The following is a 24895-nucleotide window of genomic DNA, read 5'->3' on the forward strand; positions in this document are numbered from 1 at the left end:
CTGGTTCCTTCCGAATCTCTAAAACCTGGTCCATCCCAACCTTAAAGGGGGGAGGGATAGCTCAGTGGTTTGAGCATTGGCCTGCTAAACCCAGGCTTGTGAGCTCAATCCTTGAGGGGGCCACTTAGGGATTTGGGGCAAAAATCTGTCTGAGGATTGGTCCTGCTTTGAGCAGGGGGTTGAACTAGATGAACTCCTGAGGTTCCTTCCAACCCTGATAGTCTATGAAATTCTTTTCTTGACAATGACAGAGATTAACTATCTCTAACCCCACCTCTAACCTTTCCATTCTCAATTAAGTGCTGAAATGGTTTTGGACTTGCCTGCTAGTTTCTTTTCCATGAGGTAGGAATGCTGTGCAACCTAATAAATGAGTTGTCCTCCTCCTGGATGGCTATGGAGGCACCTTTAGGCTAAGTGGACTACAGGAAGTCCCACCCTTACAAATGATTTCACCTGGAAGAATTCTTCCACTGATGATAATGGCAACAGTATTGTACTTTATAAATTTGTAAAACACCTTCCACTAATGGATGTCATTGTGCTTTATAAACATTATACCTCACAAAAATGATTTTCACTTTACAAATGGGGAAACTGGAGTAGAGAGAGGTTAGTTGAGAAACCCATGATCGTGCAAAATGTCCTTTGAAGAGTCTAGGATAGAATTCATGCCTCCTGACTCTTATTCCTGTGAATTAGCATTAGGCCATATATATACAGTACGTAAACCAGAGGTGTCAAACGTATGGTGGCCTGCCAACTTCTCACAAATCTTTGGGCTCGTGTGAATGACACTGGAGTTTGCACTATGGGGGTGTGATTTGTAGTGTGCACCAGTGTGTTGTATTCTAATTCCCCAGTGTAGACCCTTCTAGCATGCATTGATCTAGTCTTATTTCAAATCAATGTGCACTAAGGAACATTTAGTGTGCACCACCAGGGTCCACACGAGATAGTTAGAGCACTCTACAAAAAACACCCCTACAGTCCAGACTCTCGTACAGCAATCCAGAAAAACCTTGTGTACAAGTGTAGAACCACTTGCTCGCGTTTAAGAGACACTGGAGAGGTATAAGTCTGGTGGAAGCTGGAATGTGTCCTGACAAGGTAAAATGGTACTGAAGACAGCTTACCCCCCAGCTGCCCAGGTAGATACCCCAGCCTGGCAAGTCAAAGAAAAGGAAACTTTAAATAAGTCAAAGGGTGAATGTAAGTAATTACCAATATGGCTTATCTTTATCTATTTCTATTTCAAGAAATTTGCTGAATGTGACCCGCACCAAGTGACAGGGTATCAGATTAGGCCTGCCATATGATATGAGTTTGACATCCCTGAAACAAACTCACAGGAAAAAATGAAGTAAGGGAACTGGCCTGTTCTGAAGAGAAATCTTTTACTGTACAGAATTCTTTGCTATTCTTTTAAAAGGGTGAATTGGAGTGCTGGACATCCACTCTAGCAGAAAAGAAGATAGTAGTAAAGTCAATTTAATTCTATTCTAAGTGGATTCCCAGCAGGTTGACTAATGGGAATTGAACAGGAATAAAGTGTAAGAAAAAGGAATAAAATTCTGTTCTTGAGTAGAAGTGTTACTGGTCTACCATACCGCAGCAGGTAGCATCAAACATTCTGCAGGACTCTGGAAATTATCAGAAAGAGCAATGGCATCAAAAAGGTTCCAGTTGGAGTAGAACTGGAAGCAGATTATATCATGAGACATTGTCCTGAGGGAATCCCCTATTCTTGTGCAGAACTCTGAAGTACTGGCCAGGCCTCACCAAAATGATGAGGTGATGGCTACCACCATAAATCAGCCTGCTTTCCTCCTCTTGCCATCTTTAGTGACCATGGACACTTTAGCTGAGTCAAGGTGCTTAATGTCCACCTTCTCCTTTGGACTTTACTGGTCTTGTTCTCTCAAGACTTCCCAGCCACTGGGCATCACTGCAATCAACCCAGAAGTTCTCTTGTGGCTTTTCCTTCCTCAGATTCTTCTTTCCCTTCTGCTTTATTTGAGATTCCCTTCAGTTGTTGAGTTGCAGCCCTTAAACTGTTGGTCTTTCCTACTCTCAGAGCCTGAATTCTATTTCCATCTAGTTAGATGGTGCAGCTCTAAGAGCTTCTTTCTACCACTAAGACTAACCCATGTACTACTTCCATTAGATCATCTTTTTCCGGTATCTTAGAAAATGAATGTCTCTTGAGAACTGAAGAAGAAACGAGATGAGAATTTTCAAAGCACACAGACACCCCGCACCCTTTGTCCTTTACAGTACAGACCCTGGTAAAAGGAAAAAGTCTAGAGCTAAACCTAAAAATATAAAGAGGACTAAAAGACGTGTGCTCTCCCTTTTCTAGAGAGGGCAGTTCCTCCCGAATGGAAGGAGAATTGTGTTTTTCTGAATTCAAAACTTCTGATAAAGAAATCTGAAACAGGCATTTTTGACCTTTGACTCTATGGTTGCAAAAGTGATTAACTCTCTGGAGTTCTAAACTTGCTAAGCGCCATATGAAATATTCTACTAAATCAGCAAAGAAAAGGTGGTAGCTATTTTAATTGATGAAAGAATGGAATAGACAATTCGGTAGTGGAAGAACCCCAAAAAGGGCTGCTGATTGAACAGGCAGGCCCTGTTGAGTTAATAGTTCTAAAAGCACAAAATTGCATTATGTCCAAATTCCCACCAATAATGGTTCCTTTTCCTTTCTCATTTAACTCTGTGCAGCCTTCAACACTTGTCAACCACTCCACTCTTGTGGTCTGTCTCTACAACTATACATGCATTTCTGTTTCCCAGTTGCCACATTCACCTTCTGCTGCAAATCCAACTGCTTATTCTCAAAGCAATCTTGAGAGAAAAGAAAAGTGCGACTTCCTGTGCACAGAGAAATCTCTTCTAGGGAGCATCATTGACTAAAATTCTAGCTTTTTTCTTTCTACTTTTCCCATCTTATCTCTACCTATAAACACAGTTGTCAGATCTAAATACCAACTGTACATATGTTTCAGCACCTTAAATGACTACACCTTATCTACACCCTCTCCTTACCTTGACCAGAAATCTAAGACTTCAGCAAAACGTTTTCCAGTTAAATATAAAAAAAATAAAATATTTCTTTTGGGCAAAATGAGCATCCTTAAGCATGACTGTTCTATTTCCCTCCATGACTTAGGGTATGTCTACACTGCCCACGTTACAGTGCGGCCGCAGCAGCACTGCCACGGCTGCGCTGTGACATAGGCAGTGTAGTCACGCTTTATCGCCGGGGGAGAGCTCTCCCGGCGATAAAAAATAACCACCCTCAACGAGGTGTGGTAGCACTCCCAGCGATAAAGCACTGTCTATACTGGTGCTTTTCAGCACTAAAACTTGTCACTCAGGGGTGTGATTTTCACACCCCTGAACAACTAAAGTTTTAGTGCTGAAAGTGGCAGTGTAGACACAGCCTTAGATCTCGTACACATTAGAAAACTTGCACCAGTATAACTACCATCAGTTTAGTTAAGTTACTGCATGAAATCAGTAAGGGCAATTTAAACCAGTTTAAATGTGCATATACATTATGGGTTTACAACGGTGTAAATAGACTGATGTTACTTACATTGGCTCAAGTTTTCTAATATAGGATTTAGCTTCTCCATTTCCTTTTGTGGACCATAGCCTGATATCATTCTTGGACCTGAATGCTCAACTCCCATTGTCTCCTATCACTGCAAATATACTTACAAGTAACTTTGCAACTTTGCTTTTATTTACCACTCACTCAATTCTTCCAAGCAGCAGCAGCGCAATTTACATGATTCTTTCCAGTTTCACTGTTGCTCAGAGTTCTGAATAGCGACAGTGAAACTGAATAATCTTGTTAGTTTCACTCCGCTATTTTATGAAAAAACTAATGAGAAGAGTAGAGGCACCACAGTAAAGTCCTTTATATACAGACTCAGGAAGATATCGCTGTGTAAGAGTTACAAACAGAAATTATCTTTTCAAAAATAAGTGCTAGAAAATTATTTTTTTCAAAATGAAAGCTAAAATTCCGCAAAAATTTGTTATCTTGGAACCCCATCCCCACTTTCTAGGGGAAAAGTTTCCTATTCACCTCTGAATATAATACGGATTTTTCAAGCCCTGTCTTACTTTTGCTCTGCACTATTTATTTTTTCAAACTTTAGTTGCAAGAGGTAAGTCATTTATGATAGTTTTGATGAAAAAATGTACAAAATATATGAGAATCTGAAACAGTGAGCTCCTCAGACCTACTGTACATAGAAGAAATCTCCACCGTCCAAGGATAAAGCTAGTTGTACTACGTATTTTAATACCAAGGCAAGTCAATCAGTTTATAATTGGTTCTAATTATCACTTTGACAAGCTGTAACATTGTTACCTGCAATCAAGTAGCACTAAGAAAGGTGAGAAATTCTTTCCTACCATTGGAGACAAAGAAAAAAGAAAAAAAAATCATTGTGACTAAAAATCCCACTTTATCAGTAAAACCATAGTCAAACACATCACCACAAATGGGAACTGATTTTTGAAAGGTAAAAATTGATCCATATAATCCAATGATTGCTATAAGCAGTGATCAAAAAAACTGATTTGATTATAGTAAAAAATCTTACTGGGTATGTATTCTTTAAAAAAGCAACAATTCCTACAGAATGTAATACCTTTCAAATGTATTATAAAATGGTGCAGATTAGTTTAAGGGAGCTGTAAAAATATAGACAATTATTTATAATATACTGCTATGCATGTAACAGTAAGTTAGCCAAAGAACAGCAGTAAGAGGTAAAGAGAAAGATGTTACGTTAAATGCAAGATTGTGAAACCATTCTAAAACAGTTTAGGAGTCAGGGACATATGAACTTGTACTCTAGACTTGACATTCATACCATGGATATAAATGGCCTCACTCCATCACCATCCTCAGTTCCTCTTAGGCCAGTGGTCTCCAACCTTTTTAGGCACAAGATCACTTTTAGAATTTAAGTGCAACCCAGGATCTACCCCACCCCTTCCCCAAAGCCTCACCCCGCTCACTCTATCCCCCCTCCCTTCGTCATTCACTCTCCCCCACCCTCACTCACTTTCACCAGGCTGGGGGCAGAGGGTTGGGGTTCGGGAGAGGGTGTGGGTTCTGGGCTGGGGCTGAGGGGTTTGGAGTTTGGGAGGGGGCTCTGGGCTGAGCCTGGGGCACAGGGTTGGAGTGCAAGATCTGGGAGGGAGTTTGGGTGCAATCTACGGGTTGGTGATCACTGTCTTAGGCTATATTTACACTACTGCCGGATCGACTGCAGATCGCTCTCCGATCAACCCTGGTACTCCACCCCGAACAAGAAGAGTAAGGGCTTGTCTCCACTTACCAGGGTATCAACGCATGGCGATCGATCCACTGGGGGTCGATTTAGCGGGTCTAGTGAAGACCCGCTAAATTGGCCACCGATCGCTCTCCTGTCACTCCGGTACTCCACCGGAACGAGAAGCATAAGGTAAATAGACAGGAGAGTTTCTCCCGTCGAACCAGTGCGGTGTAGACAACGCATTAAGTCAACCTAAGCAACGTCGACTCTAGCTACATTATTCATGTAGCTGGAGTAGCATAACTTAGGTCAACTTACTGCGGTAGTGTAGACATAGCCTTAGTTTAATCAACACCAGTTGTAATACTCCAAAGAAGTAGGGAAGAAGAATGGTCAGTGTGGATCTGCAGAGGCCATATGTTTAGAATGCTCCAGTTACTGGCTGCTAAGTAACCTCCTTCTTTCTTCCTTACAAGTTTGCCTCTGCAGGTCCCCATTACAGTTAATTATATAGCAGTAGCAACCCCAAAAAGCAGGAGAGGAAATGAAGAATAAAAGACCACTCTCTTGAAATGTGTACGTGATTTGGCTTCAGAGCCGTAAAAATGTGAATTGTATTCCAAGCAGCAGTCTCACAAATCTCAGAAACGGATACATTATGGAGATAAATTATGGAAGTGGCTATTCTAGTAGAACCAAGTATTTTTTGTGTTTCTTGAATAGAAATTCACTGCTCCATCAGACTTAGAACCACTGTTGTTTTTTTTTCCTGGTATTAATCTCTGATGCAGGTAAGAGGTTTTTGTTTTGTTTTTGTTCAGTGCAGTAGTCTCCCATCACCAACCTCTACAGGCCACTTAGTGAATTGCACAGATGATGCTTCCCAGGCTATGCTGCCAAAGCTAAGAAGAATAAGAAAAAAAGTTACAGGAATAGATTAGATCTTCAAACATTAGGTTTCACATTTTCCCCTACGAAAGTGTATGTGAAACAAAAGCAGATTTGTCATCTGACTAGAAAACCAGAAGAGAAAAATCAGTTGCCGTCTCAGTGCAGCCAGACATTCAGAAGTTGTCAAACACACTGAGTCAAAGCAGGTCCTGACAGGAAAGCAAATTCTCATTCAGAGAAGACAAAATTACTAATTTTAGTGTTCTCTATTATGGCAATCTGCTCTTCAAGCTTGGAACTATTTGGAAGCAGCAAACAATAAAAAAAGAACACTTGGGAAGGAAAAGTGAAAAAGATGTCTGTCAGTTCTGTAACATACAAGACACTTTTCCTAGCAACTGAAAGGTGATTTGGTAAGGACTTGTAGCACTTCTCGAAGGGCTCCATTTTTTCCACAGTAACCAGATCAGGAGTTTCTCATGGAATACTGCATCAGAAAATGGAAGCTACATGGATGAAGCAGCAGGCTAGAACTGGGAGAAATAGGACACATGGCGGAGCCTAAAAGTTACATTTTCAAGAAACTATAGCTTTATGAAAACCATCTGGTAGGAAGTCAGGAATGCCTTGTGTGTTCAGTCTCAAGGACTTGTCCTTCTCCTTGTCCACCATGAATACCAGCTCCTCCAAATGGCTGGTAGAAGATTTTCTGAATTTCTAAGGGCAATCAATCAGTACCCAGGCCTGACCATGTTTTACATTCAAGTTCCATGCACCAAGCCTCAAATGTTATTGATCCAGGTAGATCCTGGTGAACTGAGGTGCCAAGAGATTGGAAGCATCCAGGAAGGACATGCTGACAAGCCAAGGACACTGGGTTAGTATAGTGTGATTAGGACTGCTGAAGCTCCATGCTGGCTAATCTTTTCAGCTATTCTGGATCTGATGAGAAAGGCATTTTCCCCTCAGTCAGTGGAATGATAGGATGTCTATGCTCACTAATTGTGGCTGCCAACATCAGAAGCAGAATCAGTTATCTTTCTGTTGGACTGGGTTGCAAACAGATGAGCTTGCACACAGAATCACCTCAGTGCAATCTGATCAAAAAGTTCTGATTAGCACAGGGGTGGGCAAACTTTTTGGCCTGAGGGTCACATTGGGGTTGCGCAACTGTATGGAGGGCCGGGTAGGGAAGGCTGTGCCTCCCCAAACAGCCTGGCCCCCCCCCCCCCCCCCCCCCCCCCCCCCCCCTCCCCCCCCCCCCCCGACCCTGCCCGCCCACTCACTGGCCAGCCCCCCCTGCTCCCTGTCCCTTGACTGCCTTGCCGACCCCTATCCACATCCCTGCCCCTTGACAGGCCCCCTGGGACTCCCACTCCCAACCCTCCCTGTTCCCCATCCCCTGACTGCCCCTCCACAGAACCTCCGCCCCCTCCTCCCTGACTGCCCCCCAGGACCTTCTGCTCCCTTACCCAACCCCCCCGCTCCCCGCCCCCTTACCAGCAGCAGTTCGCAGCCGCGACACCCAGCCAGAGCCAGCTGCACTCCCCACGCTGCCCAGCGGGAGCGGCGGGCCAGAGCGGGGCCTGCATGGCGGCGTGGCTGTGGGGGAGGGGAATAGCGGGGGAGGGGCTGGGGACTAGGCTCCCCAGCCGGGAGCTCAGGGGCTGGACAGGACGGTCCCGCAGGCCGGATGTGGCCCACGGGCCGTAGTTTACCCATGTCTGGTTTAGCTTCCATTCTCCCGTATCCAGTTGGCAATGGCAAAGTCAGTAAGCCTGACCACTGGCCTTGTTGAAAATGTATGTGGCTCTAAAAAACTGACCCATGTGTTCCAAGTACAGAAGTATCTTTCTGACCTCTCTGTTCAGGCTTTTGCTTTTGTTCTGCCTTGTCAGTTGAGATAAGCCATAGTGGTTCTGTTTTTGCGCTCCAAGTGACTGGCTATGGTTCTTGGAAGGACTCTCAGGAAACAACACTGCCTGCACCTCAACAAGGCTGATGGTCTTCCCAGGAAATCAACACTTGCCCGGTCCCTGAGATCCCATTTGAGCTCCCCCAACCCAACAGGCTTGCACTGGTCATAGGTCAGACTGCTGGAGATCTAATCACATTTGGATTTTACCTTGGGTCTAAATCAGTGGCTCTCAAACTTTTGTACTGGTGACCCTTTTCACAAAGCAAGCCTCTGAGTGCGACCTACCCTTATAAATTAAAAACACTTTTAAATATATTTAACACCATTATAAATGCTGGAGGCGAAGTGGGGTTTAGGGTGGAGGCTGATAGCTCGCAACCCCCCATGTAATAATCTCGCTATCCCCTGAGGGGTCCCAACCCCCAGTTTGAGAACCCCTGGTCTAAATGGATGTAGATATTTGGTGTGTCTAGCTTCAGCCTTTCAAAGAATAATTTAAAAAAATTAGAATGCTACATTTCCAATCAGAACACATGGAGGGCGAAAAAAAACTGTTCTACATACTATAAGCATTCAAAAGTGGTTAAAACCAGTTTGACTACTAGTATAACTTTCACAAAAAAATGCAACTCTGGGCTAAGACCAAGCATGGAAGATTCCAGCCCAAAGGAATCAACAACCACCAAAAATGGAAGGTTGGACTGGAAATTAGTATTGAATATAGCATGCTCTTCTTGCACCTTCTATTACCCATCTGGATAATTATACGTCCACCCCACCTCCATCACAATAGTATTTGAGCACATAAATGTTGCACCGCAGCCAATGGGTACCTTTAAAACAGATGTTACCTAATTTCTTAGAACCACAACATTTGCTACTGTTAAAAGATACATGCTACAAGTTACAATTCATGCAACAATGGTAAAAATGTATAGGATTCTGATTTCACTATATCTGTTAAGACTTAGTTAATTGTCAGTTAAACAGGATGTTTCAGAACTGATTAAGCTCCACTGCATTAATTAAAGCAAACAAGTAATCTGTCAAAACTATTAAGTATCTAAAGTAGGAAAAATCCCAGAGATATTTTCAGAGGTATGCCACACAGCATGTTATGCTAAATATAGTCTAAATGGTGTGCTATGTTGTACAAAATATTCATTACAAATTAGAGAAATATTTACAGAGAGACAGAAATGATCTGAAGAATTCTTGAGACTTGTTCATATGCATAAAGAAGAAAAGTAACTTCTATTTCTAATCTTATAAATATCATGGTAGTATGTCACAAAACTGGAATAGTTAGCTAAAGAAGGAACTGCTGTAAATTTCTGAAATTCTAAGGCAGCCCACGTTTATACAACAAGCAGATTGTTGTTATTAATAACCAGATGATATTTCCATTACTTGCATTACAAGTATTCTGTACGTGTACAATATATATTCATTCATGTCAAAGAATCCATTTTCCATTCAAATGCCATTAAACAACAAATAACTTTCACACTTAAGTAATTAAATCCTTCAAGATGTCTGTTGTGAAAGATTAGTTGTAAGCAAGAGGCAAACAATCTGAAGTCTGAGTGGTTTCATTGTTCACACTATTTTTGTTCAAAATGTTTTGCTTTTAAAATGTGCTTTTATTCAATCAAGAAGTTACATTATTGGCAACTGCTGCTTTCCAGAAAGCTGCATAGTTAAGAACTGTAGTTTTCACTCATCATTCCCTGACAAATAATTTTCCTTAATCAACATAAGTGCCTTGTTTAAGAAAGGTAAGAATTTTGATTCTGCATCATTCTTTAGCAAAACTCAGCAGAACCATGAAAGCAAAAAAGAAAACAAAACCAGAAGCTCACTACAATCTCATTGTTGTTTCTAGCAACCTGTCTGCTTTGGGAGCAGACCTAACTACAACCTTGTTTAAATATTGTTGTTGCTAATACAGTTCTAGCAAAGTTTTTATGACCAGTGGGGAAAGGGACTCTAAAACAAAACCAAACAAAAACTCCAGCAGCAACAAACTCTGCTGGCTGAACCATATTACAAACTTACTCTTAGGTAATCCTTACCATTCTTTTATCACATGGTTCTAAAGACAGTTCTCAAACAGAACCAAACACACATGTTCACACTGGGCAAAGAAATTCTGCAAAATCTCTTAGCAACCCTGTTTCAGAAAGATAGCTCAGGGCATATTTATTACAAACAGGTTTGACTCAAAAGACAACAGTATCCAATTAAGCAAAGCAGTTATCAATACAAATAACCTCACATCTAACCCAAAGTCAATTCTTAGCTGCTGCAACTGCTACCAGTTAAATACACCAAGAAGCAAAAGAGCTGTCTGGCCAAAGGACCAGATGTGATTGCTGGAAAAATATATTCCATTGCTTGGTACCTGGACTCAGTAGCTGCTAAAGTACATCTCCATGAGTTTATTAGCCTTGACTTCAATACTACAAGATAAACAGTAAACACCAATGGGGTTATACCAAAATTAAATAGAACTTGGCCGTATTTCAATTATCTCTGTCTAAAAAGCAATTTTACAATAAGTTGTACTATTAAATAAGCCAGTCAGCTAAAAATCACCACCCCACCATTGCAGATATCCTTTGCAGTTCAGGTAACAATGCTAACACAAAAACAACAACAAGTCCTTGCGGCACCTTTGGCCTGGTCTACACAGGGGGCGGGAGAGCTAACTTGGTCTAAGTTACGCAACTTCAGCTACGAAAATAAAGTAGTTGAAGTCCACGTACTCAGAGCTACTTATCGCGGTGTCTTCACTGTGGTAGATTGACTGCTGATGCTCCCGTCGACTCCGCCTACGCTTCTCGCTCTGGTGGAGTACCAGAGTCGACGGGAGAGTGCTCGGCGGTCAATTCATCGCGTCCTCACTAGATATGATAAATCGACCCCCACTGGATAGATCGCTCCGGAGGTAATTGCAGACATGCCCTTAGAGACTAACCAATTCATTTGGGTATAAGCTTTCGTGGGCTAAAACCCACTTCATCAGATGCATGGAGTGAAAAATACAGTAAGCAGAATATATATCATAGCACATGAAAAGATGGGAGTTGCCTTACAAGTGGCCGGGGGGGGGGAGGGTCAGTGCTAATGAGCCAATTCAATTAAGGTGGAAGTGGCCTATTCTCAACAGTTGACAAGAAGGGGTGAATACCAAGGGAAGGAAAATTACTTTTGTAGTGCTAATGAGGCCAGTGTAATCAGGGTGGCCCATTACCTTTTGGTGTGGAGGAAGGAAGAGAACAGAGTGCATCTTTGGGCAAAGAAGTAGTAGTTACTCACCATGTGCAGTAATGATGGTTCTTCAAGATGTGTGTCCTTATGGGTGCTCCATTGTAGGTATGCTTGTGTCCCTGAGTTGTTGTTCGGAGAACTTCGGTAGCAGTGTCCGTCGGGCCCGCACATGCACTGTGTCTCCTCGTGCTATGCCATGAGGCTAATCAGTGCACACGGTTCAACCCCCCTCAGTTCCTTCCTTACGAGAGTCATTGACAACAACTCCGAATTAGAGGGTAGGAGAGTGGGTTGTTGAGCACCCCTAGGAACACACATCTCGAAGAACCATTGTTACTGCACAAGGTGAGTTTCTTCTTCTCCTTCAAGTAGTGTCTCTATGGGTGCTTCACTCTAGGTGACTCCAGAGCAGCATCCCTTCTGGAGGACTGGGACTTCAAAGTTGGGTCAGTTATGGATGACAGTACTGTGGAGCCAAAGATGGCATCGGAGGCAGAGTCCCCAATGACTGCATAGTTGTCTGAGAAAGTGTGGACTGACGCCCATGTCACTGCGCTACAGATCTCTGAGATAGGGACATCCTTTAAGAAGGCGACAGATGAGGAGATAGATCTTGTGGTGTAAGTATGAATCAAGTCTGGAGAGGTCATGCTGCAAATTTGGTAGCACTGTCTGATGCAATTCGAGACCCACTTAGAGAGCCTTTGGGCTGATATTGCTGAGCCCATGGATCTTTCCGCAATGGAGAGGAAAACTCTAGGGGACTTCCTGAAGGCCCTCGTTCTGTTAAGGTAGAATGCCAGGGCTCTTCTGACATCTAGAGTTTGAAGTATAGCCTCCCTGTTTTCTTTGTGAGGTTTGGTAGAAGATTGGAGGGTGAATCAATTGATTCATATGAAACAGAGAGGTTACCTTAGGGATCAATTTTGGATGCGGCGTGAGCATAACCTTGTCCGGAAAGAGTACTGTGTAGGTGGGATGTGCCATCAGGGCTGCTATCTCTCCTATTCTTCTGGCTGAGGTAATCACTATCAACGCCATTTTCATTGATAGGTATGTCAGTGAACAGGTGGCCATGGGTTCAAAAGGAGGCCTAATCAGCCCTTTCAGTACCAGGTTTAGGTCCCACATGGGGGTAGGAAGTGGAGGCTCAGGGGAGAGGTTTATTATACCCTTGAGGAACCTTTTTGTGGTTGGTTGTGACAACACGGAGTGCCCCTCTACCGGTTGGTGAAAGGCTGTTATAGGTGCTAGATGGACCCTAAGTGAGCTTAGGGATAGTCCTGATTTTTTAAGGGTCAGAACATAGTCTAGGATGTGTGGAAGAGACGCGGATGTTGGGGAGATTTGTTTGATATGGAGGGATATCTCCAGACGACCATTTGCCTTGCATCATGAGGCCGTTTAAATGTGCGCTCCATCCTCTGAGTGATGCGTTGGTGTTGAGGAGCGACGATGGTGACGTCTGCGAGAAGGGGATTCCTTTGCACACATTGGCTGGGTACTTCCACCAGTCTAAGGAGTTTTAGATCCTGGCGGGTAGTGACAGGGGTTTGTCCAACCTGTCCCTGTTTGGTCTTTAAACTGAACTGAACCACAGTTGGAGGCAATGCATGTGGAGTCTGACATGTGGTATCACCACCATGCCTGCTGCCATATGTCACCAGAGTTGGAGGCAGAGCCTGGTTGGTATTTGTAGACTACATTGATTGATGTCTATGAATGAAACTATGGATAGGAACCTGTGTTGAAGTAGGAGGTCTTTGGGCTGGAGGGTGTTGAGGTTGGCCCCTGTGAATTCCAGGCACTGCATTGGAGTGAGGGTTGACTTCTGGGTATTGATCGGTAGACCCAGTTCTGTGAACAAGTGTATCATAGTATTGATGATTTAGTGAGCCTCCTGGAGAGATTGGGCTATTAGGAGACAATCATCCAGGTACAGGTAAATCATTATCCCTTCCAAGCATAAATGAGTGGCTATCACTGAGAGAACTTTGGAAAATACTTTTGGGGCTGATGAGAGAACCTCAGGGGAGGACTCTATTGGTAATGGTTGTGTGCCAGAGCAAACCTGAGAAATTGTCAATGAGCCAGTAGTCATTCTGGAGGTTGAGGGCCAAAAACCAGTCTCCCTGTTCCAATGCTGGGATGATCATCGATAAGGTGACCATCTTGAACTTCTGAGCCTTGACAAACTTATTGAGAGCTCTGAGGTCCAATTTGGGTCTCCAACCTCCCTTCCTTTTGGGTATTAGGAAATAATAAGAGTAGAACCCCTTGCCTCGTATATGGTGAGGTAGTGTTCAGAGCAGGAGTCAGACAAGGACAGATACCAGAAGGTCAGAGTCCGAGACAGGCCAGAGGGCAAACCGGGAGTCAGCTGTCAGGAGGCAGGCAGGGCCAGGTTACCAGGACATCAGTAGCAGGAACAGGGATTATAGGGGAAGCGGTCCTAAGCAGGGAGAATCCAGTTGCAGGGACAACTTCCTGTTTCTATGCTTGAGTTGAATAAGAGCTGGGAACCAATCAGGGCCCCCAGCATTCCAATCAATCAATCCCTGGATGGCCGTCCTCTGTCAAAGTTCAGCTTCTACTCTGGCAACTGACTGGCATATTACTGGGTGGCAGGTAGGACCTGACCAGCTACTAAGTGCACTATGGACCAGGGTTCAAGACCCACTGTCCCTGACAGCAGCGCCTCACTGTCTATACTGCTATTTATACCTTTGCTAGGGTGGCGTGCAGTGTATATACTCTACACACTGCTGTAACAAGTGTGCAGTGTAGATGTACTCTCAGGGTATGTCTATACAGCAAAGAAAAACCCGCAGCTGGCCTGTGCCAGCTGACTTGGGCTCCCTGGGCTCCAGCTGTGGGGCTGTTTCATTGCTGTACAGACTTTCAGGCTTGGGCTGGAGCCCCTACCACCTCCGCAGGGTTCTAGAGCCTAGGCTCCCGCCCAAGCCTGGAAGTCTACATAGCAATGAAACAGCCCCACAGCCAGAGCCCCACAAGCCCGAGTCAGCTGGCATGGGCCAAGCTCAGGTTTCTCTTTGCTGTGCAGACATATCCTCAGTGTACACAACTGTTCCTTACTGTTAAAATTAAAGCATTAAATGTAGCTTATTAACTCTCATTAAAATTCATCCTCAGTATTAAAGCAAATCTCAAGTGAATTAAGCCTTCATATTTTATATACCTCAAAACCCAAATATGTTAAAAATATATTAGAAGCTTATGACGCAACCCAGCAAGTTGAAGTTATCCTTTGATATTTCTTTTCCAAGATAGCAGCACAGAGTAAATGCAGTAGGTTCCACAGCACGATAAACAGAGGAACAATAAAATACTTAATTATTGATGTTTTACATATTATGGTTTGCTAATAACTTTTTTTTATTTACACAGCTTGTCTTTCCAGTGAAGTGTTTTGCTTGCTATCCCTGCTGTTGCGATCATGGCACATAGCCAGGAATATAAAAGTCCTCAAAGCGCTCTCTGCATGTGTTGAGCTGATCAGTACAGGACACCATCCTATGTACAAATAATAAGTCAGGCCCCCAAACCTATTTTACAGATTTATCTATAATTAAAAAACGGAGCAGACTGCTTCCTTAAAAAAATAATTGTAATAAAATTAAGAAAAAATAAAATAAAAAAATTTGAAGTAATCCAGCATGCAGTGCTGCACATGACAGCAAACAAAAGCATTTTTTGGACCTTGCCATTCTGCCTTTAAAGAGTTATCTGCTGTGTCAATATGAAACACAAAATAGGTCTGTTAGGAAGCTGTGCATTTGTTATCAGCTCTTGCTCTTTAAATGGCAGGACTGTAAATATTTTTCTTCATTATCACCCTGATAGTAAATAACTTTGCAGGTGTGATTTAATCTATACAGAATACCATGATCTCACATTTTTAAGTTATATTAAACAGAAAATCAGTAATAAAAAGCTTATCTACCAGGAAACAAAGGAACAAAATTGGTGAACTAAGGTCCATGAAAACAGGGTTCAAGATCATTTGGGTTGTATTTTATGATGGTTTATGTATTTGCTGTACAGTTTTGTGTAATCTATGCTTTCTTATCATGGAAACTGCTTTATAATAAATTATCATTTATTGCATATTTTGCAACTTTGTCAAAGGGTACACTTAAGATTTTGCTTCAATAAAAAATGCTACCTAATCATTTGACAATCTAGATATATCTATGATAGTTTGATATTTGCCATCTTTAGCTGTAGTTCCAGGCACTTTTGATGTGGCATTGCCAGTCAGAATATTTATCTGTTTACTCAACACCACGTTTACTCCCTCTCCTAAATTTTAATTATGTTTCATTACAGAAAATATAAAAACATCCAAGCAAAATAGCACATCAAGTAATTCTTCAAATGAAAATTATCAATGAGTGAAATGATGCTGGTGGGTAATGATTGCAAAATTGATTATGTTTAATTATACATTTGTTAGTTACGTGACAAAGGAGTAATTTCATCTCATAATAGTATATTGTTGTACCAGCTGTGAAAATAGAATAGTATATTAAAAGGGTCACAATTAAAGCCGATATGACTAAAAGTTGGCTTTATTAAAAATGTTGGTAACATTAGACCTTCTCTGCTGGCTGACTACAACAAAATCAAGGTGACAAGGTTCTATGTATTCATCGTCCTATGCTCTGATGGTTTGCTCTGATATTGCAAGCAGGCAGGGTACTGATGCACAATATATGAATTCAGCTTTCTGAAGCACTAAGCGAGCATAAAATTATTGTATGCATAATACCCTGACCAATCAGGGCACACTACACAGTCAAAATGGAGGGATACGATGCACAGCTGTGAAAAAAAAAAAAAGCTTGCTTTTCAACAGCAGAAGTAACAATTTTACAAGCCATGTGAGCCTCGCTCTGTGTGCTATGAATCCTCCAAAAGCGGGTTAATACAGTTGCCCCTTGGGCTGGGCGGTTAGTTAATATTCAAGGCTTTGCTGGGCTGTTTTCATTAGGAGGAAAAATTGATGATTCTTTGGTGAAATCCTATTTATTTACAAAAAATGTATACAAAGTCCTGTTTCCCTGAACATAATAGGAACAGCAACAGGCATTTTCCTTACTCATAACTTCCATATCTGCCTTGCCAGCCAGTCCTATGACCCAAAAGAGCTCTGCGTCTCTGCTCCCCATCAGGGCTATGCTCATGACCGCATCTCTGGCTTTCTGCTTGTTTCCATTTTGCTTTCTCCCTTTGACACATACACAGCTCCAACCACTCAGTGACCTAGCCCTGCATTTGCAATCAGGTCCCAGGGAAACCCTTTGGCCCACATGGCTTAAATCTTGATCAACCTTGCATACAGCCTTGGGTGGTGACTTCCATTGTCTCCAGCTATTTTACTCCATACAGGAGCTTAATTGCTTTTTCCATTTAGGCTGAATGAATAGTAGCTAGCATGCCCATCAGCTTTAATTAGGTCTGTAATTACCTAATGACCAAAGACACGCTTGATGGCAGCCATTAATAAATTTCAGCATAACAGTATTATGCACTCTTTAGCTTTATGTAGTATTATCATCAGGACTTATACTAGTCATACCAGCTGCAATGACCCACAGATTCATGAATATCTGTTGAAATAATGAACAGCATCTCTGGTTTGCTCAGCAAATCACTAATCGTTGTGCTCAAACTGCCACTTCATTCTCTAGTTAATGTCTGGTTAACTGATATGGACTGAGAATGACTTTGCCTTCTTTCTCTACTGAAAAGATTCTTACGCACCCAACTAATGTTCAGACAATAAAATGAGTTGATAGGTTGAACATTCCAACCCCACACTTTAAAAAATAAACTAGCTATCCAATCAAGCAACATCCAGAAAGAATTTTTAACTGCTGGACAGCTCTGATTGTTTTTAAATGGTAAGGCTAGTAAGGAAGATGCAAATTTGGACCATATTTGCATAACGTAAGTATATTAGGTTTGGTATATTAGGTATATCTAGGTTCTGCTAGATAAAAAACAGAATACTTTACATTTGCATAATTTTTGGAGGCAAATGGCAGGCTTGCTTTCCCTGACGCAACTTATGGGGCAGCTATTCATTTCCATTCCTCTGATGGGATAAGGATCTTCTCTTTTTTCTTGTCTTCACTACCAGGGTAAGCTGACCTAAGTTACGCTACTCCAGCCACGTGAATAACATACCTGGAGTCAACATAGCTTAGGTCAACTTACCCCTGTGACTTCACTGTGCTGTGTCAATGGGAGACGCTCCCCCATCAACTTACCTTGCTCTTCTCGGGCACCTGGAATACTAGAGTTGACCGGAGAGCGCTCTGCCATCGATTTAGCGGGTCTTCACTAGACCCGCTAAATCGACACCCTTTGCAAGGGTGTCGATCTTCCCGGTCATGAAGACAAGCCCTCAGTATCTCCCTCTTTTTTGGGAGTGGTAACTGCTGCCTGAGGGTTTTGTAAAAACAAGGGGAATCTCTTAACTACTAGGGATCGATCTGCTGAGTAGGGAGGAGACCTGCTCTCCTTCATGTTGCGGTATGAATGTACAGCAAAGCTTAGCAGTCACTTCCTGCTCAGCAGATTAAGATGACCAGCCCCCAGTCTAATTTTGCATGAGTATGTGTTACATTCTCTCTCATTCCACACCTCAGCAGGGATCAGGAAACCAGACAGCTGGGATAGGAGGAGTGAGAGAGAGAAGAGGCTATAATCTGGGAGGAAAGAAGACAGATGAGTACAAAAGAATGAAGAAACACTAAATGGCAATGGGAGGAGTGGGCAGAAAAAGGGTAACAGGTGAGGAAAGGAACAGGAAGACATTTGGTGGGGGAGAAAAGAGTTAGGGCACCCAATGAGAGAAGTCCCATGCTGCCAGGAACGGGGAGGGGGAACACTGCACAATACTCTTCACCAGGAAACAAGAAGGGATGATATCTCCTGAAGTTACTAGAAACAGGGAATGAGCATTTCATCTCTCCCCCCTGTCCCAAACACACCAGAAGGGAAAGCAAACACACAAGTCTTCCAACAAGAAGAGAATAACTTCTATATAATCCTTACAATTCTTCCTGGGAGTGGGTGTGCATGTGCATGAATTGCCTCTTATAAAAAACATCTCACCAGCTTACTTATTTTTGCACAGCAGGGGAATGCTAACATTTTCGCAGTCTTAGCCTTTAGTATAGGACTGAAATCTGCACCAAAATCCAGTCACAATTCCAGAGTTTACTACACGATTTTACTCTAATACATTTTCTTTTGAAAAAATGCTTATTTTGTGAGGCATCTGATAGGGAGTGCTTGACAGCTGTGCTGTGGGATTTGCACTATTGGTCTCTGGGTAAAGTTTAAGGTGTTGGCACATGCCTTATAAAGCCCTACACCTGAGAAATCACATCTCTCCTTGTCCTTGTGACATATTGCCATAGCTGCTCTTAGTCAGAGTTGGATTCCCCTCGTGATAAAAGACAAGGGGCCTACTGGCACAGTGTTTTCAGTGAGGGCCTCAGCAGGGCCGGCTCTAAGTTTTTTGCTGCCCCAAGCAAAAAAATTTTTGGCTGCCCCCCCACCGCGCTTTTTTTTGGCTTTTACACATGTTTGCACTTTGTAGTTTTGTTTTGACTGTTTAAAATTAACAAAAAATGAAAACAGAGAATTTGTGGGGGAGGGAGGCAGCAGCCTCTGGGGTTCCAGCACGCAGAAGCTCCCCAGGGGTCCTGGGGACCCTCCCACCTGCCCGACTCTTACCTTCCTGCAGATCTGGCCTGAGATGGAGTCATCTCTGGTCACCACCGCTCCCAGGGCCAGGGGTTGGGGCTGCTGCTGGATCCCAGCCCTGCTCATCCTTGGGCTTCGCCTTGGCCCTGGCACGAGCTGGGCTCAGCCCGGGCTGTCGCTCCGCTCCCCTCTCCCCTCCCCTGGCAGGAGGCGGCGCAGAGAGGAGGCGGAGGCGGGGACAAGCCGAGGAGGAGTGGACTGCCCGGGCGCCATGTTACCCCCTCCTCTGCAGCCGGAGCAGGGCTGTGCTCCCGGCGCCCGCGGGGGGGGGGGGGGGGCCGCGGCATGAACAAGCTGAGGAGCGTTCCGTCCTCTGAAGCTGGGGCAGGGCCGCGCTACTAGCTCCCGCCGCTCTCCCGCTGTCAGCGCCCAACCCCCAGGCGGAGCCGGTAGCGCGGCCCTGCCCCAGCTGCAGAACGGGCCGCTCCTCGGCTTCTTCACGCTGCTCTCCCGCGGGCAGCGGGAAGCGGCCACCCGTGCCCCCCCCTCTCCCCGGCAGGCGCCGGTAGCACGGCCCTGCCCTGGCTTCAGAGGATGGGCCGCTCCTCTGCTTGTTCGCGCCGCTCTCCTGCGGGCAGCGGCCACTTCCCCCCCAGGCGGGAGCCGGTAGCTCAGCATTTTGCCGCCCCATACATTTTGCCGCCCTAGGCACCAGCTTGTTTAGCTGGTGTCTAGAGCCACCCCTGGGCCTCAGGAATTTGCTCCGCACCTTGATCCGGCATAGCCTAAACCTGACACACTGTAAAAGCCATGTTTATTTAGCAGGGTTCTTGGGGGAAGGATGAGGGTATGTTACTGGGGAAAGAGGCTTTTCTGGTGTGTTTCTATTTTTATTGTCTACTGGCTGAGGTAAACTTATCTCTTATTTAAGGCTGCCCAATGCCAGAATTAATATATTTGTATATTAATACAGTATTAAGAAGAATGGATGGTTATTGTAAATCTTATTAATGCCAAGGTGCTTAGAGTTTTTATATGGATGTTCTTCTTTAATGTTAAATCTAAACAAATAAATAAAATAATAAAGAGTTGCTCAATTACTATGATTTTAAACTCAGGATTGTAACAGTCGTGTTCAAGTGTAGAATCAAATATTATAATTATATTTTTTGCAGAAAGAGCACAAGTATCTTCTGTACAAATGAGAGACTGACTTCTTAAAATTAGCTGTGGATGGTTGGGTTTCCTCTTCAGAATATTAAAACAGTTCCAAATGGGACTCCTGAAATATCGTATCTATATATTTCAGGGATTAATGGGATAGATTTTATGATCAGAACAGAGAGTTCCCCAAAGTAATACTGCCTGATTTAAGAAGTTTATCTTCTTGATATAATTTATATGATTTTGGACTAGTTAGTAGATTGTCCTCTGTGGGACTAATTCTAAACAAAGGGAACACAGTACTGTTTTTCTGCGATAAGTAGCTGAATATAAAAGAAATCCAAATTCTCAGTGGTAAACTGTGCTATCACTGTCTGAAATTACAAGTAAGAGCACCAAGCATTCTGCAACAATACAGCATAACAAGAAATAAATGCTTATAGTAGTAATGGAGATGTTGGCTAGAGTATGTACATTGATAATAGCAGGTAAATAAAAGAATTAATAATAGGTGCACAAGTACTAAAGTTAAGACCTGTCTATCTATGGATTATCTACATCACCTACCACTGTAGCCTGTATGCCATTAAGTAAACTGGAAATCAATAAACTGAAAGTTGAAATACACATTCCTGGAGTTAAAAATACACATTTTTAAACACTGGCTATTCATATCAGCAACAAACACACTGGAAATTAACCTGGCTACCTCTATAAAGACATATTGTCCACATGCAACCTTGTTTAAAAAAACCAGCATTTATACCACTGTTTCAGGGTAAACGATGAATATGTATGATGCTGGAAGCAACTGCTATTGCTAAGACTGCAAAACACTTCCTATTATAATCTTGCTTTCACACACAACTCTCTGAAATATGCACCGTCTGAGTGGAAATTTTCTATGCTTTTTGTCTTTTAGTGAATGTATTTTATTTGGAAGGTTTATGGAAAATCCCCTCAGCCATTCTAAGTTACTGTAAACTATGGGGCGGGGTGAACAACTTTCCCCATTGAAAAGAAATGTTAATCACCCCTTTTTACAAAAAATGAAAACCAAGAGGCTATAGCAACCATTGCAGAAAGCTTTATAAATTGAAACAGTATAGTCAGTTTTGCTTATTTTAAAAGAATGATTTTGATTTTAGAAAGTTAAGAGCATTTGAAAGTTGTGTGTTGGGCAGGTGGGATATATATTTTTGGTTAAGTAAGAAGGTTAATAAAGTTAATTGCAACCTGCAAGGATGTATAACTTGGAAAGTGAATACTTACCAAAACTATTACGAGATGCATACCCTGCCCCATCTTGTCCCCTTGCTGTCCCTCCCATGTTGTGTTTTTGTACTGTCTATGCAAGTTTAAAGCAACTAAAACCAAAGCAGCTTAACCCAATTTGTGGAAGGCAACAAAGGAGCTGGGGGGCTTTAGGCTGCGTTAAGGATGTCTTAAAATGTATGCATTTATAAACATATACACATGTGCAGTTATTAAAGGGAATGCAAAGTGCAATATTAACAACTCTAGTCGTTCTTACCTGTTAAGTATTTTGATTCTCCCAGGAGACTCCCTGACTTTGGGTACCCTTCTCCTGGGCTCTCGGGCAGCTGCCTGTATCTCTCATTTTTATGATCAGGCAGTAGCTTGCTCAGCCCCCTAAAGGGGCCTCATGCAATGGATTTATAGAAAGGCAAAAGGCTACAGAGAGAGCAGCCATGCAGTAGGAAAAAGCCATGGACTAGGAGGAAGCAGGGATTATAGACTGGAGTGAATCACTGCAACTCAGCAAATACAGCCAGGTGCAGCGCACTGGGTGCATTAGAGAGAAAGGGGGCAGTTCACTCTGGAACAGGAGACAGAGTATAACAGGGCCACAGTTAGTGAGGGGAAGACAGTGAAAAGGCAACTATCTCTGAAACTACAAGGGGAAGCTTTAAGGTGGACATTGTTAATCAGGCTGGGATTTGGCCATGACACTCTGTAACCTTGGGTAAAGGAGGACAAAAGCTCACAAGATCTTTAATTCAGCCCAAGCACTTGATACATAGCACGTTGACTTCTCATTGGATTATAGGATTTTAAAAGTGTTTTGTTTTTTAATCATGTAAAAATTTGATCCATTCCACTGTGTTTTGCACAAATAACAGTTCCCACAGAAGAGAAGTCTACACAAATGACCATCTTTCACTCCCAAAACTTCCTTTTTGTGCAAGGAAGAAAAGTCACAGTATCAATTATGGAGATAGCTGGGAGGGGATGTTCTGAACACTGGTGTATTATAACCTGGCTAATTTCTCTGTTGTTTAGATAAACAAGGAAATGAATATTGATCAGATATGCACATTAGGGGTTTAAGTCATTTGCACAAAGACTCCAGATTTCTGGACCTTCAGTCTCAACAGGTATGCCAACTGGTCCCTGTTAAGAGTCTACAAGCGTGTAGTCTATTAATGTTGTTAGCTGGCCTTTGCTGATTTTCATCCGCTAAGGATAGGAACTTCACACAAATCAGTAGTACAATTTACTGAGGAGAAATCAACTTACGGCTGACTTGATCAAACATTACTGAGAACAGGAAGTCTCTAGGTGTCATGTAATATTCTCCTTCATATTCCAAGGATGCAAACTTCATAAAGCGCTGCTTTCGAATAGAGAGTTTTTCTGCCATCTCCTCATTAGCGACATCTTCCTTCTAAAAACAGGGAGGGAAAAAACAATGTAACAAAAATATGATTAGGCTTTAGACCATTATCCTAATCAGAAGGCAGCCTACTATCCTCAGTATATTGAGGTCAAGTCACCACTGTAAGAGGGACTGGTTGTAATTAAGATAGTTATTCTAGTTTAACCTTAAAAAGGGATAGGTTTATGCACAGTTCAAAATGTTTTTTGAACCATTGTTAAAATTTGTTGTCTAGCTATGGAACAACTACCATGACACATTATATAGGAACAGTGATTTTTCCAATTTAGGTGTGGGTTTGGGTTTTAGACAACAGAAGCAGAGGCAGTATTGTCCACACCAAAAATCACCCCCCCCCCAATCATGAGATTTTAAAAGTAAGTTGTGTTCTTTTTATTTGCCTTCTGGGTTTTGAGCCTTTAGGGTTCATGTTTCCAAGCGCCTCTCCATAATCATGAGGTTGAAACTTACTATTTTTTGTAATCAGAGATGAGATTCTAACATAATCACCTGACTCCATGAACTGGGACTTTAAGAAAAACACCAAATTTAGAGAGACTTATGATAAAATCATAAGCTTTGGCAATACTGCAGAAACAGCAACAGAAAGTGATGTTAGGTGCAGAGAGAATCTGGACGGAGTGAAAACAAGAGATAGGCATAATATTTTACCATTTCAGAGAGAATAATTGAGCACAGGGAAAATATGAGTTTCTTAGAATGAACATGACATATGTATTTGACTCATGCTGCGGAACAATTCTCCTACACCCATGTCACTCCTTAGAAATTGTATACAAAGCCATTACACTTCAGTAACACTAACAACTGTGAACAATGATGGAAAAACAAGGAAATCTAAATTAGGCAAACTCAGAGTACCAAGACCCCATATGTAACCTATTATAAATAATTATAGTTATTATAGCCGAGTCCAAACTATATTAGATGCTGTAGAGACTTATAGGAAGATATAGTTCCTGCCCAAAAGGTTTTATAATCTGAAAATGCAAATAAATAAATGAAGGATAAATGAAAAGGATATATAAGGAAAATATAAGCAAAACACTAGAGCTAGTTGAAACATTTTCCATGGAAGTTTTCTATTGGAAAAAGCTGGTATCTCAAAATCTAAATGTTTCAAGGAAACGTATCAATTTAAATGAAATTTGAGGTAAAAGTTAAAAAACAATTCAAAATCAAAATGGAGTATTTTGTTTCTACTTTCTTGTTTTCACTTATACTGACTTTTTGTTGAAATTTTTAATTCTATACTATGTTTCAATAAGCTTGTTTCAATGTTTCTGAATCGAAATATTTCAGATTTTGTCCCATGAAATATTTTGACTTTTTGTACCAGTTCATGAAGAACATTTTTTGAAATACTGGAATTTCCCAGAGGATGGAAATTCCATTTTCTGACCTGCTATAGTGATGACTAGACCCATCTTGATAGGCACTGCAGCTATGCTCCGAACTGCATGACTTGAATCAAGCAGTCCCATTAAAGTGAAGTACATGTGTAAATGCTATGTTGGATGATATCTGCTTTTGTTTATATTATATTATTAGTCAATTTCACTTTTACCCCTGTACTGTCATTCGGTTTCCCTTGCTTACTTGGGTCTTTCAAACAACAATAAAGGAAGTGAAACAAATTTTAAAATTAGGAAAATGTTACTAGAAAAATAAAACTGGGCAGCAGAGGGACAGGTGTGGCACCTGAAGCCATTTTAAACTCATTTGTAAACTGATCAGATTTCAAGTAGAAAGCGTTCCTTTAACCTTTATCTTGTACATTAGAACAAAGGTGGGTGTGGAAGATGCAAACAGCATTTTTGTTCTTCTACTAATCAGATTCACAGATTCCGAAAAATACTATTTTAAAACAACTCTAATGTAATAAGTCTCAATTCC

The 24895-nt window shown here is 42.2% G+C and overlaps 1 protein-coding gene across 1 annotated transcript in view; it reads right to left on the reverse strand.

Annotated features, from left to right (window-relative positions):
• LOC112118329 (calcium uptake protein 2, mitochondrial) overlaps nt 1-24895 on the reverse strand; it is a 254334-nt gene that overhangs the window by 86817 nt on the left and 142622 nt on the right. Inside the window, exon 2 of the mRNA XM_026653578.1 lies at nt 22840-22987. Within this exon, the coding sequence (XP_026509363.1) occupies nt 22840-22987 (148 nt within the window). The remainder of the gene's footprint in view (nt 1-22839; nt 22988-24895) is intronic.

The sequence above is a fragment of the Terrapene carolina genome, unplaced genomic scaffold, assembly GCF_002925995.2.
Source record: "Terrapene carolina triunguis isolate 2854851 unplaced genomic scaffold, T_m_triunguis-2.0 Scaffold141, whole genome shotgun sequence".
Classification (NCBI taxonomy): domain Eukaryota; kingdom Metazoa; phylum Chordata; order Testudines; family Emydidae; genus Terrapene; species Terrapene triunguis.